At 28.4% G+C, this 25039-nt stretch overlaps 1 protein-coding gene across 1 annotated transcript in view; it reads left to right on the forward strand.

Moving 5' to 3' along the window:
• Positions 1-25039, forward strand: part of LOC132938665 (ATP-binding cassette subfamily G member 4-like) — a 36714-nt gene that overhangs the window by 8551 nt on the left and 3124 nt on the right. The window contains exons 2-10 of the mRNA XM_061005636.1: positions 14014-14142; positions 19425-19542; positions 19622-19811; positions 19878-20023; positions 21050-21288; positions 21392-21627; positions 21722-21890; positions 21966-22066; positions 22397-22552. Coding sequence (XP_060861619.1) covers positions 14028-14142; positions 19425-19542; positions 19622-19811; positions 19878-20023; positions 21050-21288; positions 21392-21627; positions 21722-21890; positions 21966-22066; positions 22397-22552 — 1470 coding nt within the window. The 5' untranslated portion in view covers positions 14014-14027. The remainder of the gene's footprint in view (positions 1-14013; positions 14143-19424; positions 19543-19621; positions 19812-19877; positions 20024-21049; positions 21289-21391; positions 21628-21721; positions 21891-21965; positions 22067-22396; positions 22553-25039) is intronic.

Raw genomic sequence — 25039 nt, forward strand, 5'->3', positions numbered from 1 at the left:
TTAATTTTTTTGTGTTTAAAAAATAATAACTGCCTAGTAAACATGTAAAATATTGCTAGGTCATTTTCACATATCAAAATATATATAAACTGATAATAATCGATAAACATTGGCGATGTGTTCTTTCAGATTCAGTCAACAAATATTTTGATAATAGTATTGATAATTTGTATTTCATAGAATAATAATCAGAAAATTTCTAAATCCTGATCAAATATTAACTGTGGATTGTGTAAGCAACTACATGCAGAGTGTTTTTGAAAACATGAAGTTTTAACCCGAGGTTAGATATACTTAATTACATCACAACAATCAAAAAATTAGAGTTTACAATATTGTCTAAATAACATATAACATTTTAATGATGGTATAATTTTTTTTTGAATTTTACTATTGTAGTATTACTTGATTTCTATCAATACAATTTGTAGTTTTGGAAATTAATATTAAATGAAATTTTGTTACAAGCCACAAGGTTACTTATTACCTTTGTATTATATGCATTTTATACACAATACATTAAAAAATAATATGTTAACTCACCATTTTTCTAAGAGGTCGTAACATTAAAAAAAAAAATAGTCAACATTACTTACTATAAATGATATTATGATGGTGTAGGTATTATTATAAACTCTGCAGTCTGCACAGAATCATAGTTCAATGATTTATCGCTGTATTCATAATTTAAATAATAATAAATACAATTCTTCAATACACCTACATTGATGTTTGATAGCATGTTCATCGGTGGAGTCGAGGGGGTGATTTAAAATTAATTAAAAATAGGGAAATAAATGAATTAAGAAAGGTGGCGTCTCTATATATCACTTATAAGACAGTATAGAAGCGCCTGTGGATTTTAAGAGACCACGGGGAGACGAATTTGATAAACTATTATTTAAAAGTGATAATGATAACATTATCAGTGTCCAGTTGCAGCATTCCGTATCTATATATTATAAATTAACGATTATAGAATCTAGACCAGTAATCTCAAATGTGTGATTCAAAGAGATCAAAAAAGATTTAGAAGAAACAGTACACTGTTTCTCCAACTGTTACTTTTTACTACGAAATTTGATAGGTAATTTATCAAATACATCAAAGAACTACCCATTATTATTATTTTTTTTTTGTAATTTTAAATACTAAACTAAAAAAACCTACCCCTAGTATAAAAACGTTAAAATATATTTATAAATATCTGAAAATTAAAATTTTCACTCGTTATGAAACTTTTGAAAAATGTATAATGCAAACAATATGTGCATTAAATTTTAATTTAATTAATTTAGAATATTTTTTTAATATGAATAAACATGGATTATATTATAATAATATTATGTATACGGACTTTTTTTTTGCAATTATTATTTTAACTTTTAAAAGAGCATTTTCATAAGAGAAATATTTTGATCTGTGCTCTAGCATATTTAAACAAAAAATTACAAATTATTGATGATGGATATGATCACAATTCAATTATTGATTATTGATTATACTCCACTGATTATAAATAAATATTGAAAACTTTGTAGTCCGTCGAGTATTGTATTTAAATGCTAATACATTTCTTATTAATGTTATTCAAAACAAATTGTTCCATTATGGCATTATATACGAAAAACGATTCTGAACCGAGACAGTTTGTCAGCCTAGGATATTTTATATAATATTTATATTGTTTTTATTAATACGTATCTGGTAAGTTAAATATTAATATTATTTGCATATTATCATATTTCAATATTTGTATACAATAATATATACTTGAGAAATTTCAAGTAACCACTAATAATATTTTTAAATTACAACAAAATAAATAAAATCGTTATTCTTGGTTACTGAATATGTAATTTCGTATTATTTGAACATAAAATAACAACTATAAAAAAAAACTGTGATTTATATTTCTTAGAGTTTTTGGTTACAGAATAATATAGTTACGTGGAACCTTGTTTTAAATTTCCAAGCCTTAGCTATAAGATTTTAATATTTTATAATTTTTTAACTACAAAATTATTTTTAAATTTTAAATTTTATACATTTTGTCAAAATTCAAACTTTAAATGCTTAAAAAAAATGTGTGCTAATGTATTTTTAATATTTTTCAACTGCTATTGTAACAATATATCAGGAGCCTTGTATAACATTTTCGCTCTTTTTGACTCAACAAATGAAATTTTATTGACATTTATAGAAAAAAAAAACTAAAAAGTCCGTAAACCACTCAAAACATAATTTGCACATTTTCGTGATAAAGGTAGACAAACTTATGGATAATCTTGTATTACATTTTCAAATCTTAGATTTAAAAAGAAAATTTTTTATGAATTTCTAACTCAACATTTTTATGTAATTTTTACGTATTTTGTCAATATTTGAACTTTAAATGCTTATAAAAAAAATTGTGACTGGATTTTTAATATTTTTCATCTGCCTTTGAAACAATATACTAAAAGCCTTCTATTAAATTTTAAAGCTTTTTTAACCAACAAATACATTTTTATTGATATTTATAGAAAAAAAACCTAAAAAAATGGAAACTGAAAATGTCCATAAACAGTTCAAAATAAGTTAAAATATTTGGAAAATGTTATGGTGTATAGAAAATTCTAATACAAACATTCAGGCGAAATTTCATGTATCTACGGTCATTTGTTTTAAAGTTGCATCAAAAACCAAAATCGATTTTCTCGAAAACAGATTTTGCGTAAAAATTCCCGTTTTCCTTAATTTTTTTTTGTTTTTCATGGCGCTTTTGATAATTACTTTAAAAATTTTACTTTTGATCCCTTAAAGTACCAACTAGGTTAACTTTCCCATCAAAAAATATACTATTGAAGAAAATCTAAGCATTTTTACTTTCCTAAAAGGTGATGACAGACACGACAAAAAAATAAAAAAACACACATCATTGTAAATCAGTACATTCTCCATTGCTCCGCTCAGAATCTAAATGAAATTTTACTCATTTTTAAATTCTTAAAATCATATTAATTAAAAACAGGTTTATTTGATTATTTTAAGATATTTTTTTATACGTTTATACGTTCAAACTCTTCAAACAACATATTATATGTTATAAATTACAATAATATAACTGACAGTGTGTGACAGGGTTTTTTTGAAGAGTGGTTTGTTTAACAAAAATATATCCATATGAAAAAAAAAATAATTCGAAAATAATTTACGTTTAGAGTGGTCAGTATATTTAATTACCGTGTGTTACTATCATACGCCCTTTTATTTTATTTGAAATTTCATTGTATTAATATTTAATTTAAAATTGCTCAATTGTGTTATCATTAAACTTAATATGTTGATAAATTAAATTTATTTTAAATTGTTACTATAAAAGGCCCTTAAAATACTCTTAATACTCGTTAAAAGTTTTGATTTTAAAATTGCAAATGATTAGAAATTACAGTAGACACTTAAATACGCATTTAATAACTATACGAAAGTATACTTTTATATTACTATCTTGATTTTTAATCAAGTAAGTAAAGTAATTGAAATGAAAAAGTCTGAATTTTGAAATCTTCAAGAATTTGTGTTAAATAGGAAAATAATAAAAATTTAACTCAATAATTATGAGTAAGAGGGTAATTTAGCTAGTTTTAATGTAAAATATTAATGAGAGAGATTTGATATCAAACCAAGCGGACCTATAACCACTTGAATCCATAAAAATGTTGGCGTGAACAGTCCCAAAATTTCTATTTCTTAATTTTTCTCCTAAACTATGATAGCTAGAAAGTTGGTTGATAACTCATTAAAAAGGGATTATCAAGTAGATACTTAATATGGAATTAAAATTTTTTTTAAAAAATGATTTTATTTTTCGCAGATAAAAAAAAGTTATTTGTTGCTAGATTTTCATTCAGTGAGGTACATTTCCGAAACTGGAGAACGGATTTTGTTGTTTGGGGTCTTGTTAGATTCACATTGGCCAAGAGAAGTTCAGTGAAAATTTTTAGAACCTTATTTCCAATCGTTAATTCACTACAAAGCTGTAAAGCTGAAAAACATAAAAAAACGCACAATAAAATTTGTTTTAACTATTTTTTAATGTTCTGTAGTGAATTAACTATTAAAGATTAAGTTCTGAAAATCTTCACTGCACTTCCCCTAACCAATGTGAATCTAACAAGACCCCAAACAATGAAATCCGCTCTCCGGTTTCGGAGATCTATCTCACTAAATGAAAATGTAAATGATTTTTTGTAGGTCTATTCACACCGACATTTTTCTGGATTCAAATTGTTATACCACTTGGGTGTGATATCAGTTAATCAATTTCTAAAAATTAAAAATCAAGAAAGTTTACATGACGATCCCTAACTTGGCAAGCGTTTTTTCTATAAAAATTAACTTACAGGCGTACAATTGAAGTCGACTTATAAGTTGAATACTTTAAATTAATTTTGTCTCGCCAAAAAGTGTGCTCTATAATGTATATAAATATATAATATACAAAACAATCCTGCAAATAATGTATTGCTAACATGTAATTTACGAACACTCTTTTTAATCTAAACAATTTTAATGGATGGGAATTTTTCACAAGATTAATTTTAAAAACATTTAAAGGTTATCAGATGAATGTGTATACTATTTATCACAGTACCTATATTTCACAATTAAAGAATTTTAACATTTGAAAACATAATAATAAGTAGGTCAATAAACGTAATTGTGTACATCTGTAGTCTGCATTGACTGTAATCTGTACCCATTATTTGATATGATTATTTTACTGATAAATCATATTATATTTATATAACTTTGAAAAGGATAATATTAACGGAATAATTGTTAATTTATTATTAATTCTCAGTACAAAAAGGTATACGTTCAGTTATGCAAAAGTTCAAAATCGTGTAAGCTTTGGAAGTCAATGACTCAATACGGAATGTTATGTTTCATAGGTGGATATTACAATGACTTTGAGAATTCCCTCAGGATGTTTTCCCAGAAGGTTTAGTCCATCTGCAACACTTTTAATATTAATAGGTTTATAACATTAAAATAAACATAATATTATTAGCATCACTCGTTATTTATTTATATACCTATACCTCCATAATATGTCTGGGGGCAAAACGTAGGTAGTAAGTTCAAGGTTGAAATCTGCTTAACTTTTATAGTAAGTAAAATTGTCAATCCCCCTCCCCCCACACATACTAATCGACCAAATATACACCGATGGAGATATACTATATACTGTCTAAATATCCACCTTGCTACCATAATACACGGTAACACTCAAATAATTTGACCCGAGCATAAAAGTATTTATTTTTAATGCGAATTTGCAAGATTTATACTTACCTATGACTAACAGAGCGTGTTTACACATTTAGCACTAATGTACTACATAGCTGAGTCATTGCGAGTGATCCGCGGAAATTTGTTTGCTATAACGAGCACCTTTAGTAGGTATATAAGAATGACCGTCATCGTATAGACACCTGAAAAAATGTACATAACATGGCTTTCAATATATCTAAGTTGCACGTGAAAATTAGTAAGCACGCATACATTAAGTCTAAACCTCATTTATACATATTATTATTATGGCGTTGTATATCCACTCATTGGCACCACCCAACACATGTCTAACTTGCAAATAATAATTACAGTACTTAACGGTTTACGGTTATAACGAGTACCTATAGTGTGTGTGTGTGTGTGTGTGTGTATATATCTATTAAGAGCAGTGCGCAGGTATTGCGTATTACGCGTGTGTAAAGGTTCATTCACCATGCATTGCGCCCGGACAAACGTCAAACACATCTTCGCAGTGTCGGAAGACTAAATTTTTCCGTAGGTACAGCACCGTTGCCGTGGGGTTTGGAAATATTATATTTTATTCCTGTGGGTACGTATATAGAAAAAAATATAGGGACTTAATATAGGCACACCGTCGGAACGACACTGCCACTCACCTAACACACACACGCCAGTCGATGGCACCGCGTTATAAAACATAATTATATGATTAATGACCAATATCACGCAGCACGTAGTCAATGACCTATAATATTATATTGTTTAATATTATTGTTATTACTATTTATTTTGTTTCGTTAAGCGTAGATATACTACGGTATACGCACACACATTATACGTAGTATATTATATATATATATCTAGTAGTAGTAACCTACCTATGGTTTTCGTAGGATTTTCGTACATTGTGTTCGATTCGCAATAGGTCACAGTAATGTAGGTACACGCGTGTGAGATAGTATTATCACATCGATAATAATAATAATAATATGTAAGACAAAAATGTGATTTAAACTGCAGCAACAGCCGGTATCTACTATCTACGCCTATTTTTTCGCTTTTACATATTATATTGTTGATATTATTATTATCTTTGCACGTTCACCTAACCGTTTGATATTCACATGACCCACATAATCCGACCGGACAATTCCTGATATGAACAGATCTCAGCCGCAGTCGATTTACATTGTACGTTGCCGCCACTCGTCGTACACGCAATTGATGTAACACACTCGTAAAACATACACAACGACTAACAATACTATTACTGAGCAAGCTGTGCAAGTGTGTAAAGACGTATATTATACGGAGTGATCCATTTAACTGACCCGTTCATTTTCCTAGTCAATTTTAGTGTTTAAAAAAAAAATGTTCTGTGCGTATCTATAAATATATTTTATAATACTTAACATTATTTTTTTTATCATTTTGGTTTGTCAATATATTTTTTAATGGCGTAAGTATATACCCTCTTGTCACTATCCAAACTTAAAATACTTTTTAATGATAAAACGATTTATTCAATATTCGATAGGTGTTTTACCAGTTGGTACCTACATCAAAGTTTTAGAAAAGTATTGTGCTTATAATGATGAAATTATTACTAAACATAGTACTATTATAGGTATATAGGTTGTATCAAAACCATAGTTTGAAAATCCAAAAAATAGTTATAAACAATAAGTAATAATAAATTGTTGTGTAAAATTTTAAATATTTCAAACAATTTCTACAAAATAACGGTATTTTCAACACACTAAAATGACGAGGACAATTTTAGCGTAGCCGTGTTGTAGATATGGATCACTCTAGCGCTATAAGGATGTATACAATAATATACCTATATGGGTTATTTGTATTATATATATATAATACGAGCTGGCGACTGTACACCGCGCGTACCATATATAATAATAATAATAATAATAATAATTAATAATAATAAAGAGTTCTGTATAATATTTCTGCTGCAGCCGGTCAGACTGGTGAACTGAGTTGTTATGCGTCGGTGAAAAAAAAATGATTTTTTTATTACATGTTTTTTTTATAATTCACTCGTACCTATAATACTACTGCAGCGCGAGTATTATATAGATAACGAGAATGACATAATATTCTGTACATCTGTTTACGCACACACACACACACACACACACACACACACACACACACACACACACACACACACACACACACACACACACACACAAATCGGGAAGAGAGTATAGGCAGTGTATATATATATATATAAATATTATATTATGCTAGAAAAACGTACCTAAACGCCATCGGGTGTTGGGCAACGCGGACGATATTACACGCGGTCGTAGCGCGGAATAAATGCGGCCAAGTGATAGTGAAAGTGCCGGCGACCGCCATCGCCATGTGATCGTATAATACATAATACGCGATGCAGTAGTGGCATCTCCTCCAACGATAATAATAATAGTAATAATATAATATTATTATTACGTTTTATTTTTCTTCTACCATACGCATAATATACCCAATGATAATAATGATATTATGTGGGTACCTATCAGGCCTATAATATTTTATACGCGTCTTATTATTTGTTAAGCCGCTTCTATAAAATAATATACAGTCGTTGGTCGAAATATCGGAAGGTTTGGAGGAGGGGGATTAGATTATAATATTTTAAGACATGATATCATTAAAAAATAAAAAACCACCGTTGGTCGCCGCGATACGACGGGGGACGTGCTGAGAGAAGCGAGAACGATTTTTTCGTTTTTTTCCGTACGTGCCTATTTTATATCAGCCTCTCGCGAAATAGCATGTACCCCCCCCCCAAAAAAAAAAAAAAAAATTTGTGCTAATTCGTGCCCCATCAACAATCGTACCCGATTTCCTCCGATATGTCAAAAGTCGAAAAGTTCAAACTCCATATTCGCCAAAACTATACCACTTCGGCAGTCGTCACGTTCACCCCGTGGTTAGTCAAGACCATAATATAATAAACCTTTATGTACCTACGTACAATGTGCATTGACAAGATTCTCCGCGGTAGAGTATAAAAATCGAAACGATACGCACGTGTTTCTGTAGGTTACGCTGTTATAATATAATTATAATATTGCTGGCCATTTATTTGGCTCTCGTAGTCTCGTCTGACTAGATAAAAAAACGCATCTACCATAAAGCCGGGTTCACACTACATCGTGTCGTGTCATTTAGAATAATTTTCTCCGATTGGCTGAACCCGGTAGTATCATTAAGGTATGCCACTATATTATGGCATATCGTTATTTTATCACACGATACCACAGTAACCAAACAATACCGCATAGTTGAATATTATATTATATTCAACCTTTGACCGTGTGGTTAAATGTATGTGCAGAAAAGTGATAACTAAAAAAAAAATTATAAAATGTTATCATCCCGTATAATATTCATATCATTGATATTACCATTTTGGTATAAACCAAGGTAGATTATAATCTTCGGTGGTATAAACCTGACAAACTGCACGACACAAAAGCACACGATCATGACAAGACACGGTGTAGTGTGAACCTTGCTTAAGTCATACACAGTGATTAGTGAATATCCATATTACGATGTCTCATGGGGCATAAAAAAAACTTGTATAATAGAGAATTTCGTTAAATAGAATTGAATAAATTTGATTCTCGAAAATATATCATTAAACTGAAAATTTAGTTAAATAGTAAGTTCGTTACATCGTGGAAGTTTCACTGTATCATACCATCGTCCATTCCGTAGGCACAAACAGGTAGGCACAAATGGCACACATAATATTATTTTTCAATCTGTACCTAAATGGTAAAAATTACAAAAATATAATACGATCAATTTATACATACCCGGTATGCTAATGAACATCGCATATAGAGCCCTAATCTAGTAAATAAATATATACATAGGTACCTACTAGTATTATAATTATTGAAAAACCTATGATGGTTGGTTATTGCGTCTTAAAACATTTTGTAGTATTTAGAAATAATTAATAGGTATACATTATTACCTACAGAAAATTATAAAAGCCCGCGTAATTATTATTTCGTAAAGTATAATTTCATGTACGACGCAACAATTTCGTATAATTTGAAATATTTTTTGTCGAATACGTTATTTTTAGAATATCTTAATTTTAAATACATAATGTTATATTGAAAAGTTGACAGTTCGTTTTTAAATTAAACACTATGCATTAAAAAAATATCATGTCTGCGGAGCTCTCGTCATATACGCTTTGTGAACAGTGTAAACACTTAAATTACGAGCTTGAGACATAAATAAAAACTAAAAAATGTATGATGATATACCAGTTCTTATTTATTTTTTTTTTTTTTTTTTTTATCAAAAACGGGTTTTACGATTTACCTATACCATAACAATACAAAATCTATCTTCGGGCAGATACGGGTATTTAGCATAAGATAAAAACCTGTTAGTTATGACATTTTAAATAACATAGGTATCAAAGAAAGTAACGAATGTATAAAATGTAAATGTTTACACTATTTGGAATATTTAAAAGTACCCATTGTACTATTGTTTGTTAATAAAATATGTCTAAAATACTCAAAAAGTTATGACTGAGGCCGGGATATTGATTGTTATTGATTTTATTGGAAAATTACGATGTGTCGATGTTTTTCTCGTAACTAAAACTTTTCTTCTGAAGCATATTAGAGCATGGAAGAAAAACTCTTAAATAGCGGAATTTATTATTAGGCACCAAAGTGAAATAAATAAATACTAAGCCCATTAACTATATAGTTTGTATATCAGTAAAGTAGTAAACAAAGTTCTATGAATCCACAGAAATTAAAATCTGGTAAAATTATCGACAAACTGTACGTCTTTGTTTTCATATTATTATACTTGGTCACAATTTTTGAAAACTACAATAATTATTTTTCATAATATCATCATACGAATTGACATCCAATTCTCGATACGGTATCTATATAATATCTAATTACAGTTCTGGATCAACTGAGAAACATATTTTTCAATTTAGATTAATAGAATTTGCGGTTTTTGGAATTGTATTTGAAATAACTGTATGCGTCTATATTTACCTATTATATGCATTTATAATATAATATCTGCTTATTATATTTATGACAATACCATCAAAATTTTATTCCCAGTGAATTAAAAAATCTTATTTGATTTTTTTTATAAGTGCATGGGTATATCTATAACTTAACTGAGTTATTGTAATATTACTATAGGATCAACAGACCATATTAAAAATGTTAAACAATATCCAACAAACCTAGCATTTTTAAGATACTTGTTTATTTAATAATATGTATTTTGCAGTAGTTATAACGAGAATTAATATCGATTTATTCGGCATCACTGAAGAAGTGTATACAAGGTCTTGATTTAGATTTTTCATGTTTCCTGAATCTGAAAGTAAGACGTACAGTCGTACAGAGTATAGTATTATATTTTATTTGTTAACCTTATTGTTGCACGCCTCTTGTTTACCTTCAATTTAAATTTCAACTAGAAATACGAGAAGCAGTTACGGGTAGTAAAAACAAGAGGGGAAAATTAAAAAAATATATTGTCTTAAATTATAAAAATTAGGTATTACATGTATAATTATTAGTTATATAATAATAATAATATGTAGTATGTGTATATGTCATGTTATGCTGCTAATAGGTACATCGTACCTATATTGGGTTAAATTATATAATTTTAGAAATTGTATTCAAAATAAAATAACATATAATATGGTTAAGTACTTAAGTCTGTGATCTTATGCTGCAGACGTATAAAAATCAAGTTCAAGACATAATTAAAACACATTGGTAAAAAAATAAATCTAAACTGAGGGTGACCAAAATTACGTGTACAGTGTACTAAAATAAAATAAATATACTAAGAACCAGACACACCAGGGTGACACAAGGATATGGTTATTTATAATAGCTAAAAAGATCCACCAATATGTGGAACCTGTAGATTAATGGTTAAACATTTAATATTTAGCCATAAAGGTAGAGACAGTAGAGGCAGGTAGAGACCACACAGACAGATTTCCGACAATATAAAGATGACCTCAACATAATATAATATAAGATACCCAACTCTTTAGATACTGCGCTCGGACAAAATGAAGACAATTACCAAAAAGGATATTTTAAATTGTTTATATTATTTGTGTATTTTGTTATTAGTAAATAAAGTAATACGGTAGGCTTAACTAATTTTTGCCAAAATCATGCCATATATTTTGTAAAATTATTATTATATAATATATTTATTTCATATTATTTACCCATAATTCAATACCACATAACGGTGTGTAAAAGGTTATAAATAGCTATTTAGATCTATAAATAGCTACCTATCTGGATAAGTTTAAATATTTCAAAAATTTAATTTTGTAAAATAATAATATACCTACAACCTACGTTATGGTGAATAGTACCAAGTATCCCTACGTTTAATATATTTTGAATTTTAACAGAATACAAAAATCGCTTGAGGAGAGTTATTTTATGTTAGAAAATCTAATTTCGACAACATTGTTTGAAACGCCTAAAAAATTGAATTAAGTGGATTTACGTTAACCTTTATTTTAATTTCAGCAAGAACAACTTATAAGGAATCTTGTTTCAAATTTTTAAGCATTAAAATTAAAAATGTTGGGTATTTAAAAAAAATGTGAACTTCAAATACTTATAAAAAGAAGTGTAACTATGTAATTTCAACATCTTTTAATTTATGCAAAAACAACTTACGATGAACCTTGTATAACTTTTCTGACTTTTTGATTTAGAAACATACATTTTATTGACATAGATCAAAAAAAATCAAACATTTTATACGTCCATAAATATCCCTAAAAGAGCTAAAATATTTTGAAAATTATATAATGTCTATAGAAAATTCTAATAATATGGTTAAATGGTGAACATAAGTATCTACGGTTATCTATTCATATATTTTTAATTCGACAAAAGAATCCATTTTGACAAAAACTGGTATTACGTATAATATATTAAATAGGTACATTTCCTGTTTTTTCGTAATTTTTACTTTTTTAGTGTTTTTAATGTAATAACTAATACATTTACAAAAATATATATAAATTAATAGGTATATGAAGGAAAAGTTTTAATTTCACCAATATCGAAAAGAAAAGAATGATAGCAGCAAAGATTATAAATTTGAAAGCAATTTTATTTACATTTGTAATTTAAATATTATCAATAATTATTATAATTACAAACTAGATTAATATCTATCATTAATTAATAGTAAATAATAATTTTGTATTGTTTTATCTAATATTTTAATTATTCATAATTTATAATAGGAATACTTACCTAATATTATTATTCATATTCAAAAATCAAACTTTGTTTATTTTATGATTTATGCGAAGGGAGGTAGGTACTCCACAAAGAATAAAGCCCTAAATATTAGTTTCTCTAATTAAATTAATGTAAATACGTATAGGTATTATAGTAAGTTCATAACTAACCAGTAACCAAACAGTAATTTATGAACATAATACAGTTTAATTTGTCATATCTGTACTGTTGTAGCGCTGTAAGCCGGGTAATGAGTATATTACTTATATAATATATTTATATATATATTATATTATTAAAGTCAAACTGTCAAAGCACAAATAAATAAATCATGACTTTCGAGAATATAGACTATAGACACATCAAACATATTAGTTATAACTTGTAAGTCATTACTTTTTATGTTGAGTGTAGTTTTAAATGTATAATAATTGTGAGAACTAAAAAATAGTAAAAACTAAATACGCTTACAACTATTTACAGTCACCAATTGATTACAATCAATGTAAAATGTGTAAACGGAACTATTAATATTAATTAAAATCAATACGACGCATATCTATTTAAATTTCAAACAGAGGGGTTAGATTAAAATTATAAGTAAACTATTAATAGTTCGATTTTACTAATTTAACCTGAGAAAATAAAACAGTACCTATAGGTAACCTACAATAAAAATAATTTCTTGGTTTATATTGAAAACAAAATGTTCTTAAACATTGTTATTCATCAGTTGTGTATTTTTCTATTAATTGCATTATCTTCTATACATAAATATATATTTCTATACTACAATTATTTGTCATCGTTTGTGCTTATATTTTGTTAATATTATACAACTATAAGTATATTAAAATAAATAAATGTACAACGAATCCACATTTTTTTTGTTATGACAAGGACGTCATTTTCAATTATCATTAATAATATTAACATAATAACATTCTATAGTGTCATCGTGATAATATATACATATAATAATATATTATTTATGGTCGGTACTTAAAAATATAAGTATTTTTTTTAAATTGCGTTTTAAAAAATTTTGTCGATTAATGAAAAACTAAATTGATATAGGTATATATATCTATACCTAATATCCGAAATTTTAATGCTTATTAAAATGAATAATTTTTAAAGTTTGAAATTCTATTGTTTTTTTTTTTTAGTTATTTATTTTAAATTGAACTACTAAGATATTGTATTCACAACAATGACATACAATTAAAATAATTAATAGTTATTAATAAGAAATGTGTAATAAAATATAAATACGTTATGCCCAATGCTTAAAGATAATATTTTTATAGGTACTTATTTCATGATTATACTATATTATTTTAAACTACAATAACGCAATTCTATTTTTCAGATTTATTTTTAAAAATGGATCCATTGGACGATGTTGAAAATTGTGAACCCCATCATCACCTGCTTAAAAGACCACCTGTCGATATCGAATTTTCAGACTTGACTTACAGTGTACCACAAGGACGAAATGGTGAGAAATTAAAAAATATATATATTATTGACCTTTTTACGGTAATTATTTTTTTTTTCAAAATATTATGACCTTATCAATAGTATTGTGTTTGATGAATAACAATTTATTAAATACCTACTTGAGACGATTATAGAGTGAGATAATTAATCAAACATTAAACATATAATTTTATATGTACATAATATTGTATATATGTACCTATAATATAATATGATATATTATACATGATGATAAAAATATTTTAAATTGACACTAAATTGTTGTCATTCTTTTATTTTGCATCGCAGTCCTTGTAGGTATCGGTGAATTTACGGAAATGTAATTTAACGATTAATATACGTTAATATTTATATCATTACTATTTCGATAAAAATATATAACCTACACAAATAATAAATGTATAGACGGCGTTGATCATTAATAATAATAATTTTAATATACGCGCAATTATTGATTAGGTACGTAGTAGTAGTAGTTTATTATTATTTCAAAAGAATAGTAACAAATTTAATTTAATTTATAGGTACGTCCTAACTTGTCAGATAAATATATATATTTTTTTTTATTAATTAACCAGCGGCAACTTGGCAATTGGGTGGGTTTTTAACTGTGGGGGAGGGTACTGTAGGTTAAACAAGTGTGTTTTATATTTTGGCAGATTTTTTAGTGGGCACCCGTAGGTATCTGCCATGCCCGGGTGGGGGATGGTGACACTTGTTCTCTGGACACCGTGACTTACCCGAAGAAAAATGCCACCCACGGCCGAGGTTTTTAACTGGCGTCGGCGAGCGTCGCAACCGACGCCTTAGTTCACTCGGCCACTCCGTCCTCTCCGATAAATATTAATATTGTCGATGAAACGATATCGTGAATTCACAATAATAAATTATTGTTGGTAACCTATACCTACGATGACATTTGAGAATAGTTTTTTATTTAATGAATTAATTATTATTCAATATGGTGGACGTGTTTTTGAGCACTCTTCTATAATGTTTACTCACCTCTGCACCGCAAGATAATAGTATATTGTCGTATTATTTATTGTACATTTAAAAGCATTAGTAAACAATACCGTTCGAAAACTCGAAATTTTTCACAGTTGATTCCGAGTGTTGGACAATTTACTATCATTTTTTTTCTGTCGACGATGATTTTTTGGACACTTAAAACTTGAAAATATTCACAAAGTTTATAGGTACTGCGACTTTTTACACCAGAAATCTTCTATTAACGGTTAAGTCGAAAAACAACGTATTTATACATCTATAAACTATAATACGGTAAATAATAAAACGTCTTAGAAAATGCAAATTTGCATTTAATAGAACCGATTTTGTGTTGTTTGGTGGCTTATATCAGAGTTAATTGACCTATTGGACTTAAGGTTAAAACCATGTTTGTACGTCAGTTTTTTACGATGTTTCAATTTTCAAGTCAAGTTATGACTTATGAGTGTCTATATGTGCATATGTACAATATTGTAATTTGGTAAATGTCATAAAAACCCGAATTATAAATACAGATTGTTCTTATAATGCGGCAATTCAATCTAATGTCTATAACTAACAACAGGAGATTGGTTCTGTTGAACGCAAATTCGCTATGTTGTTCTCTTGTAAGACAAAGACAACACTTGTCGTCCTCTTAAACAATCAAATTAAATATATAATATTATATTATAGGTACCTACGTTATAAATTGAACACTATTAATTTACCAATACTTTTACAAATTACAAAGAAAAAGTCCGTATGTAGTCTTGAAACAAATATAATAATAATAATTCAAAAATGTAATCTTTCTGTTTTTAACCTATATACTTGTTATTTTTAAGCTATAAATCATTATATAGGTACATTATTTTCACATATATTGATTATATACCTACCGAATAATAATAATTCAGTAGTTCACGTAAATTAATATTTATGATTGATGTCTGATGATATTACAATGTTCAACCATCAAATTCCTATTTAAAGAAAATACCTATACATTTGAGATACGATTTATTATGGGATTTTAATTTTATATTTATTATATTATATTAATTATGATAATATTACAAAGCTCAATCAATCAAATATTCCTATATTTAAAGAAATACATTTGAGATACGATTTACTGGGGTTTTAATTGAATTACCTTAATGGCTTAATGGGTACCTATTTATCTATATACTTTATATTCACACACTTTCTTCGTTTAATTCGTTCGTAAGTAGATGCTAGATAAAATTCTAGTATAAAGTATTATCATATTATAATATTACTTCATCTCAAGACTAACGAAACCTGTTAGTTTTTTTTTCACTTCTGTTTTCTAGTAAAACTGTATATAATATTATCTTATAAAATGGGCGTAGATGATTAAAAATAATGACGGTTGCTGATAAACAGTTTTAAGTAAATGTAACTTGCTCTGCAGATTCCTGAGGCTCTACAAATTGCGAACGCAGCTGATATAAGTTTTTAGTATTAAAGGACAGTGACCTCTTTAACGAAACTAGTTATTCGTTGCTAAATCTTATATACAGGGTGAACAACATTAACCTATTCCTCGGTTATAAACGTACACCTATGGCTTATTTAGTTTTTTAAATATGTAAAAGTCATTAAACCATAATGGTATTATCGTGATGAATATATGACTTGTAAATTATATATGAAATTAATTATTTACGAATATTATTCTAAATAGGTATAATACGATGTCTCAAAATATTATGAACCTTAATTATTATTATTTTAAAGTGTGACTGTGTTTTCAAATTAGTTATATTTGTGTTATTGAGTTAATTTCTGACGTTAAAATATTGTATTTTTCATGACACTTATATAAGGAAAATATTGTTATATTTTTCGCAAATACCTACTATGTTCATAATATGCACATAGGATATACCATACCAAGTTATCGACTCTAAATAATTATTTGACTACCTCTTGAGGTGAATCGCATTGTACTATAGAACTATAGTAGGTATATTCAACTAAAGTCTAAACTATATTGCTATTAGTACATTAGTATTATATTTTAATGGGCATAAGTCAATGTAATTAATACTTATACTTAAACATACTTATTATAATTTAGAAATCGATTGTTAAAATGTAATGACTTAAAGTTATAGCTTTTTGTATGTACCTATTTTAAAATAAATTTGTTTTTCTAAAATCTATTAACATATATATAATATGCATAACTTAATTCTTGTAACCATTTATATTGTACAGGTACCTATTCAATTTTGTAACATAACCTTAACTGATGATTATCAGTCGAAGTTATATTAGATCAATAAAAAAATATACGTATATAATGTTTATTGTTTACACTTCAAATTTAATTATTCTTTGATAATTTTTTTTTTTTGGTCATTGCATAGGTGATATACCGGATACAAAGGTCAAATCCAGCCAATTTGAATGAATTAATTATACTGTTTTTTATCATCTACCTTCGTATTTGTGCTGTTTAATGTTTAGTTAATTTTTTTTTAAATAGAAACTTAGAATAAAAATACTTCAAAAAATATAATATGATTTATAAAAAACTGCAACGTTAATTTAAAAAATTATATTTTGTTTAATTTAAATTTAATGAGTTTAATTAATATAATTACAGATTTAAATGTATTATTAATTATTATATACCTACGTATATACATATTTTAATATTTGTGACAGTTTAAGATTTAAAATAAATGGCAAATTATGTTATTTTTTAAAAAAATTATCAAATATTATAAATCAAAAAGTACTTATTACATTATTCCGATTTACACTGCATGACGCGAGATTTTTTACGTGTTTGAATATAAATAGTAAATAAAACATTCAAAAATTATCTCCAATTTCCAAATTCAGTATGTAATATTATAATCTAAGAAATACGTACAATTGTAAACTAGAAGTTATATAGAAAAAAGTTTTTTTTTTTTTATTGAACTTGAGCCCGGCGACTATTGCCATTAGGTGTTGTAGGGATTATGAACTGTGGTAGGGGTAAGGTTGGTACGGTAGGTTGGTTTTACGATTGTTTTTTAACGGTTGTTACGGTAGGTAGCAAACACGTGTATGTGTGGCAAGGTTTTTAACTACTATGAACCCGGGTGGTCACCCATCCGGGAGCTAGTAGCTATGGCCGTTACTTACTCACATTCCGCGACTGGTAGCAGCCAACGCGCCACGCCAAGCCACAGAAAAAAGTTTAAAAATGTAATAGTGTTTAATAAGTGATATAGTGCAGATCGATTTGTTGCATAGTAGTTTTATAATAATTCTATATAATATATACAACTATACCTAAGTACCAATTGATTATTTTATCATTGAACACGTAATGTTTTATTATTTCAAAAAGTATAAAATATGTTTTTGAAAAAAAAAATCTTTACATGGTTTCTAGTATAAACAACATTAAAAAAATATTATTGATGTTGTCGGTACCGGTTTTTCCAATTTTCCACAACTCTACACAATATGGGAATTATATTTATTTTATATTTTAGTTGCTCCCTTAATTATAATACTTTTCCACTTATTTACGCCCAATACCTATTTAGGGGGGAGGGGGTGTTTAAACGGTTATTATATCAATGAAAATTACTTCACAGGAAAATCACACACGCCTCATTGATATTTCGAATTCTGATAATTTTTTTTATCTGAAATATAGGAACTTTTGTCAGATCGGATCAAAGTCCGAATTTTCATTTTTCTTTAAATAGATTTTTAAATAGGGCTAGAAAAATACGTTTGAAAAATAACAAATATTATACATTATTCAAATGCATATTTTAGCTTCTATAATTATAAGTTTCTAAATTTATAACTTTGAAAATCGGGCTTTGATTCATGTAAAACTGACTGACTGAATATTTATTTAATTATATATTTTTAAATTTATTTTTTGGAATTACATTTAAACTGGTAATATAATACCGACCCGTATTCCTTTAAAGTAATAATAAAACTAATTAAACATTTACAGTAATAGTTAAGATCGACTTATTCATGTTTAAATATTAAATTGGTATTAATTCATGCATGTATTACCTATATTCATAAAACTATAATTTTTAAATATAATAAAAAAAACGTAGTTATTTTATGGATTAATGCTAAAAAATTTGAAGAAATTATATTATGATGGTTACACAAGTCACTTTAAAATAATATCAACTACTAAAATAATATATATATATTGTAAAAATGTAAAATATATAATTTAAATACCTGAATATCATATTATGTTTTTTTTTTCTCTAACAGGATCAAAAATTATTCTTCGGAGTGTAAGTGGTTTGTTCAGATCCGGTGAACTGACAGCGATACTCGGACCGTCCGGCGCGGGGAAAAGTACATTGATCAATGTATTAGCTGGTTATAGGTATTATTTTTTCCGTAAACATAATATTTATTATTTCACAATTATAACCGTTTTCAACACTATACTTCGGATTTGTTAGATGTGGTGATGCCCGAGGTTCCATCATGGTAAATAGCCGACCAAGAGAAATGAAATCATTTCGAAAAATGTGTCGTTACATAATGCAAGAAGACCTCTTGCAACCGGCACTTACAGTATTAGAGTCCATGGAAATAGCTTCAGATTTAAAGCTTGGTTATACGATTTCCAAAGAAAACAAACTTGAATCAGTAAAAATAACGCGATTATGAATGACCCAACAACAACATTTTTACAATGATATTTTTTTTTTTTAGATCGAAGATATCCTACAAATGCTTCGGCTTACTAAAGCGAAACACACACTCATGGAGAATTTATCTGGCGGAGAAAGAAAACGATTGTCTATCGCTTTGGAGCTTGTTAACAATCCCCCTGTAATATTTTTGGATGAACCTACCACGTAAGTGTTTCTATTCCTTTATTTATATAACTATTATTACTATTATGGCGTTACATCAATCATTATATTAAAACATCGTAGTCTATCAGGTCTTGGTTAACCATAGCCATAACTCCATCATAATAATTCAATATAATACATATTATACCTATGTAATCCCATAAGACATAACACTTTTCATTTTTATTTCAAGGATTCATATAAAATAATATAATATAATTATTATTAATATTCATATTTAATATCCTAAATGGATTCGTTGTGTTCGTATATGCATTTTAAAAAAGTAATATGCCTTTTATTTATTTTTATAGAAACTATTATAAAGATCAATTAAAATATCTTTGCATTTGACATAAATATTAAAATACATTAAAATTAATTTCCTATAGGTATAGCAACTTAAAGCGATATTCCCTTGTACCAAATACATTCAATTAATAAACTATTATTATTTTTCACTACGAAAAAAAGTGTTAAAGCTGTAGTTCCAAGATTTTTATATAAAGATTTTAATTAATATATATACAAATATTTTAAAAACAGTTAAGTGTATAGATAAAATGTAATAAACGTAATATTGTTGTTCATCCTATTCGAATATCTGCACAAGATAGACGTATCGACGTATTTGATACCTAAATGCTGATAAATGGTTGCTAAATATAATAAACATGTCTAAAGTAGTAATAAGCCATTTAAACTTTAAAGTAGTTTGAACTGGGAAGAACTTTATCTGTGTAGTAGAGTTTTGATTTTTTTTATAGCACTACCCAATATTTTGTAATAATTAAATGAAAAAAACAAAAAAATAAATAATGTTCTGAAACCGATAACTTTAATTGTATTCATGGTATCGAAATAACAAAAACGCTTCGTCATAAGTATAAAGTTCTTCTTTACCATGTGTACAATTTTGATTATTTTATTATATATGTGTGCGAGAAAAGTGATCCGGCGCCAAACGGTTTTTACTGAATTACGTGTGTTCTCTTGAATGTATATTGTTATTATTATTTTTCATAGTGGTTTAGACGACTTATCCAGTTCGCAATGCGTGTCATTACTTAAGGATCTTGCCTATGGCGGTAGAACAATCATATGTTCTATACACACACCCAGCGCAAAATTATTTGCGATGTTTGATCACATATATATAGTAGCCGAAGGACAGTGTATGTTTGCAGGAGTTGGCCAGGATATGGTTCCGTACCTGTCTACCGTAGGACTCAATTGCCCTAAGCACTACAACCCAGCGGACTTCAGTAAGCATTGACGAGAATGATATTACAAATAACTGAAGTGCTCTACGATCGATAAATTGGTATTAAAATCAAAAAATTGTTTGCCCTGTTGTGTTTCCTCCAGTGATAGAAGTTTGCAGCAGGGAGTATGGCGATTATTCGGAAAAAATGTCAACGGCCGTGGACAACGGTAAATGTTTGAGGTGGTTCAAAGATAATGCTGAAACAAGGAAGCCAATCGTACGTCGAGCGTCACAATACGACACGGTCTCCAATCATCTGTACGATTTTTCTAGTACGGGATGGTCTCAGTTTAACGTGCTCCTCAGGCGAATGATGATACAACACAAAAGAGATTACGTAAGAAACTTAAAAAATAATAATAATAATAATAAAAGAAACCCTCAACACGCTCTTGGAAAACGGTTAACATTTTTGTATGATTTAATTTTAGACGTATTTATTGTTCAAACTGTTCATGTACACGTTTATCGGCCTAGTAGTCGGCGGCATGTTTTTTCAATTCGGAAATGACGCTTCTATGACTATTTTCAACTATGGGTTCATATTTATTACCATAATCGTTTTTATGTACACACCACTTATGCCAGTATTGTTAAAATGTGAGTCTTGTCGAGCTTTACTATTTACAACACGAGACGTTTGATTTACAATAAGAACATATTATATGATTTCAGTTCCTACAGAAGTTCAGCTATTGAAACGGGAATACTTCAACCGATGGTACGGACTGAACGCTTATTTTTGTGCGCTCACGTGTTCACAACTCCCGATGCAGGTAAAAAAAACCATTTAACTATTATAGCCAGTGGCGTGGTTGTGAACCATTTTTTTTTTTTTTTTTTGGGGGGGGGGGGGTTAAATATTAAATACTTTACTTTAAAACCATTAAAATGTAAATAAGTATAATATAATCAAAAATAAATATGAATTAAGCAAAATAATAAAAAGCATCTCAGGGGAGTAGGGGCAAATGCTCCTGTTGCCCCCCTCCCCATAAACACGCCACTGATTATAGCTTACAAATTATATCAAGCATATTAAGCAATATCACTTTATAACATTATATTTTTGAAAATATATTTCCCCGTTATATTATACCTTATAGATAATCCTATCGTCAATCTACATAGCGATAACTTACTTCTTGACAAACCAACCGTTGGAATGGGAACGAGGGATTAAATTTTCCGTTGTGTGTTTGATGGTGTCCTTGTCATCAGAGAGTTTGGCGTACGCGATTTCTTCACAATTCAACGTTACGGTAAGTTCTTCGAGATGTACAGTGCATTTCGATACGCTGGGTCATTTTTTATCACCACTTTACAACAAAATCGCAAATTCTAGTTTAAAAACATATAACATAAATGTCGTAAAATTACAGTATGTTAGAAGGTTGCAAAAAAATTAAACAAAATATTTGACGTCAAAAACAGTAGGTTGGGTTATCACTTAGCAATTATAAAGTAGAAATAACTGGGGAGATCATTACACTGTATAATTATTAAATACTATATAGGTAGTACCCATAGGTTTCAACTTTCAAGTGTACCTCGGCATTTGGTAATACCTACCTAGTACCTATATAGGCATATAGCTACTAGCTGGTCACTGTAATGGATGTGTTAAATTTAAATTCAATGATGAATTAATGTTAACGAAAAATGATTCTGAGGGGAATAAGGCGAAAGGGTTTAGCATTTATTTCTGAAAACAGTTTATGCGTATCACATTATTATATTATTCAGTGGCGAAGCGTCATAGACTCATAGGAGATAAGGAGACAACGTCTCCCCACTTAGAAATTAGAGCACGGTGAAATTATAATATCAATCCATCCTGAAAATTTCAACCAGATCTGCCCTGTGGTTTGGGCTCTACGTTGATCCCTCGGGAGGACAAATTACTTTGTATAATATATAGATGTATGTTTCAGTATTTGTTAAAATCGGTTTTTCGTTGTACCTACCTAGTGTTGTACAGTTATAGAATTCTTAAAATAGATACAACCGTGCGTACGAGCTGGCGATAGGGTCATTCCAAATAATTATGGTATTATATCTAAATCTAATAGACGTTGCGACGCAACGTCTCGAAAATATGGGCGCGCGAGTACAGGGGAATGCTAATGTGAGTGGGGCTTTCCATGTACGCTACGAGACACGTCTCGCCGTTCGTAATAACCTCAGTCCTCAATATTTATTATCAATGTCGCCGTCGCATTGTCACGCTATCGTGATAGGTACGTCGTACATGTTTCTTAATATTTATTGTTTTATATGGTAATTAATGCCATTTTTTAACGATGGAATTATTAACTACTCATACGAAAAATAATGTGTACATTTCGATTTGCTATTATATTAAATTATCATTTTAAAGAAGTTGTAACGTTTTTAATTTTTTAATATAATATTTCAGTTCGTTTTTAGTTTTTGAACATTTATTTCTTACCACTTAGATAAAATAAAAATGGGGGGGGGGGGAATCTAGGCATATTAGTGCCATCTTTTTTCAGTGTCTCCCCAACCAAAAACCTCACGCCTTGCTACTGATATTATTACAAGTATTTTTTTAATTCAATAGGTATTAAACTGATTTTTTCAAAACGCATCGAATATAAGTTAAAAGTTTATAACTTATAACCGACGAACCGTAGAATGTTATGAGTAGGTTATGAGTAGGTTATGAGTAGGTTCGTATTATGAAAATAGTCCAAATATTTTGAAAATCGTATTATGTATAGAACATAAGAATATGTGTAGTAACGAAAAATATAGAGTACTTAAGACTAATATTTTTTTAACACCAACAAAATTATACTAAAATCGTTATTTTTCATTTAATTTTGTCAACATTGCATTAGAATAAATACACGATAGCGTAAAGTTTCAAGTTTCTATGATAATATTAATCCTGAATTACAACAAAATAATAAAATCTGTTTTGTCAAAAACTAGAGTTGCATAAATATTCCCGTTTTGTTAGTTTTTTACAGTTATTAAGAGAATAGAAGTTGAATTTTTGGTTATACCCAAAATATTAGATCAAATTTGTTATCAGAAATCACCCTCAAAGTTGAAGATTGAAGTCTCAAATTTCTGCTCCGACTGGTCGTGATTTAATGATTATTATAATTAATAAAAAAAACACTTACGTGACGGAGTGTCCGAGCGGTCTAAGGCGTCGGTTGCGACGCAGCCGGCGCCGGTTTGATTCCTTGGTCACGGGTGGCGTTTTTCTTCGGGCAAGTCACGGTGTCCGGAGAACAAGTACCGCCATCCCCCACCCGAGCATGGCAGATACTTACGGGTGCCCAATCAAAAATTCTGCCAAACACAAACACTCACGTGTAAAAACCCACCACTTCAAAACCCTACTAACAGCTAATGGCCATAGATCAATAAAAAAAAAAAAAAACAAAAAAAAAAAAAAAAAACACTTACATACTAGTTTTTAAAACTGCAACGTTACGTTTGAACCCCCAAAACAACATATTATACTTATGAGAGATTTATCAAAATATTATGTATAATATATCTGATATTATTTCCACGGTAAATATATTATATTTAATTTATTTAAGTTATCGATATTTAAACTGAATAAAGAATATTTGGACCTATAGTGATGTGAACTTAAAAAAATAGAATACCAACCTATTATGTTACGTAGGAACTTAACTGAGAATATTATTTAAAATAATTAATATCCTATCATCAATCTGGCTGAATCGATCTGCGGTATCATT

Source organism: Metopolophium dirhodum, chromosome 2 (assembly GCF_019925205.1).
Source record: "Metopolophium dirhodum isolate CAU chromosome 2, ASM1992520v1, whole genome shotgun sequence".
Taxonomy (NCBI): Eukaryota; Metazoa; Arthropoda; class Insecta; order Hemiptera; family Aphididae; genus Metopolophium; species Metopolophium dirhodum.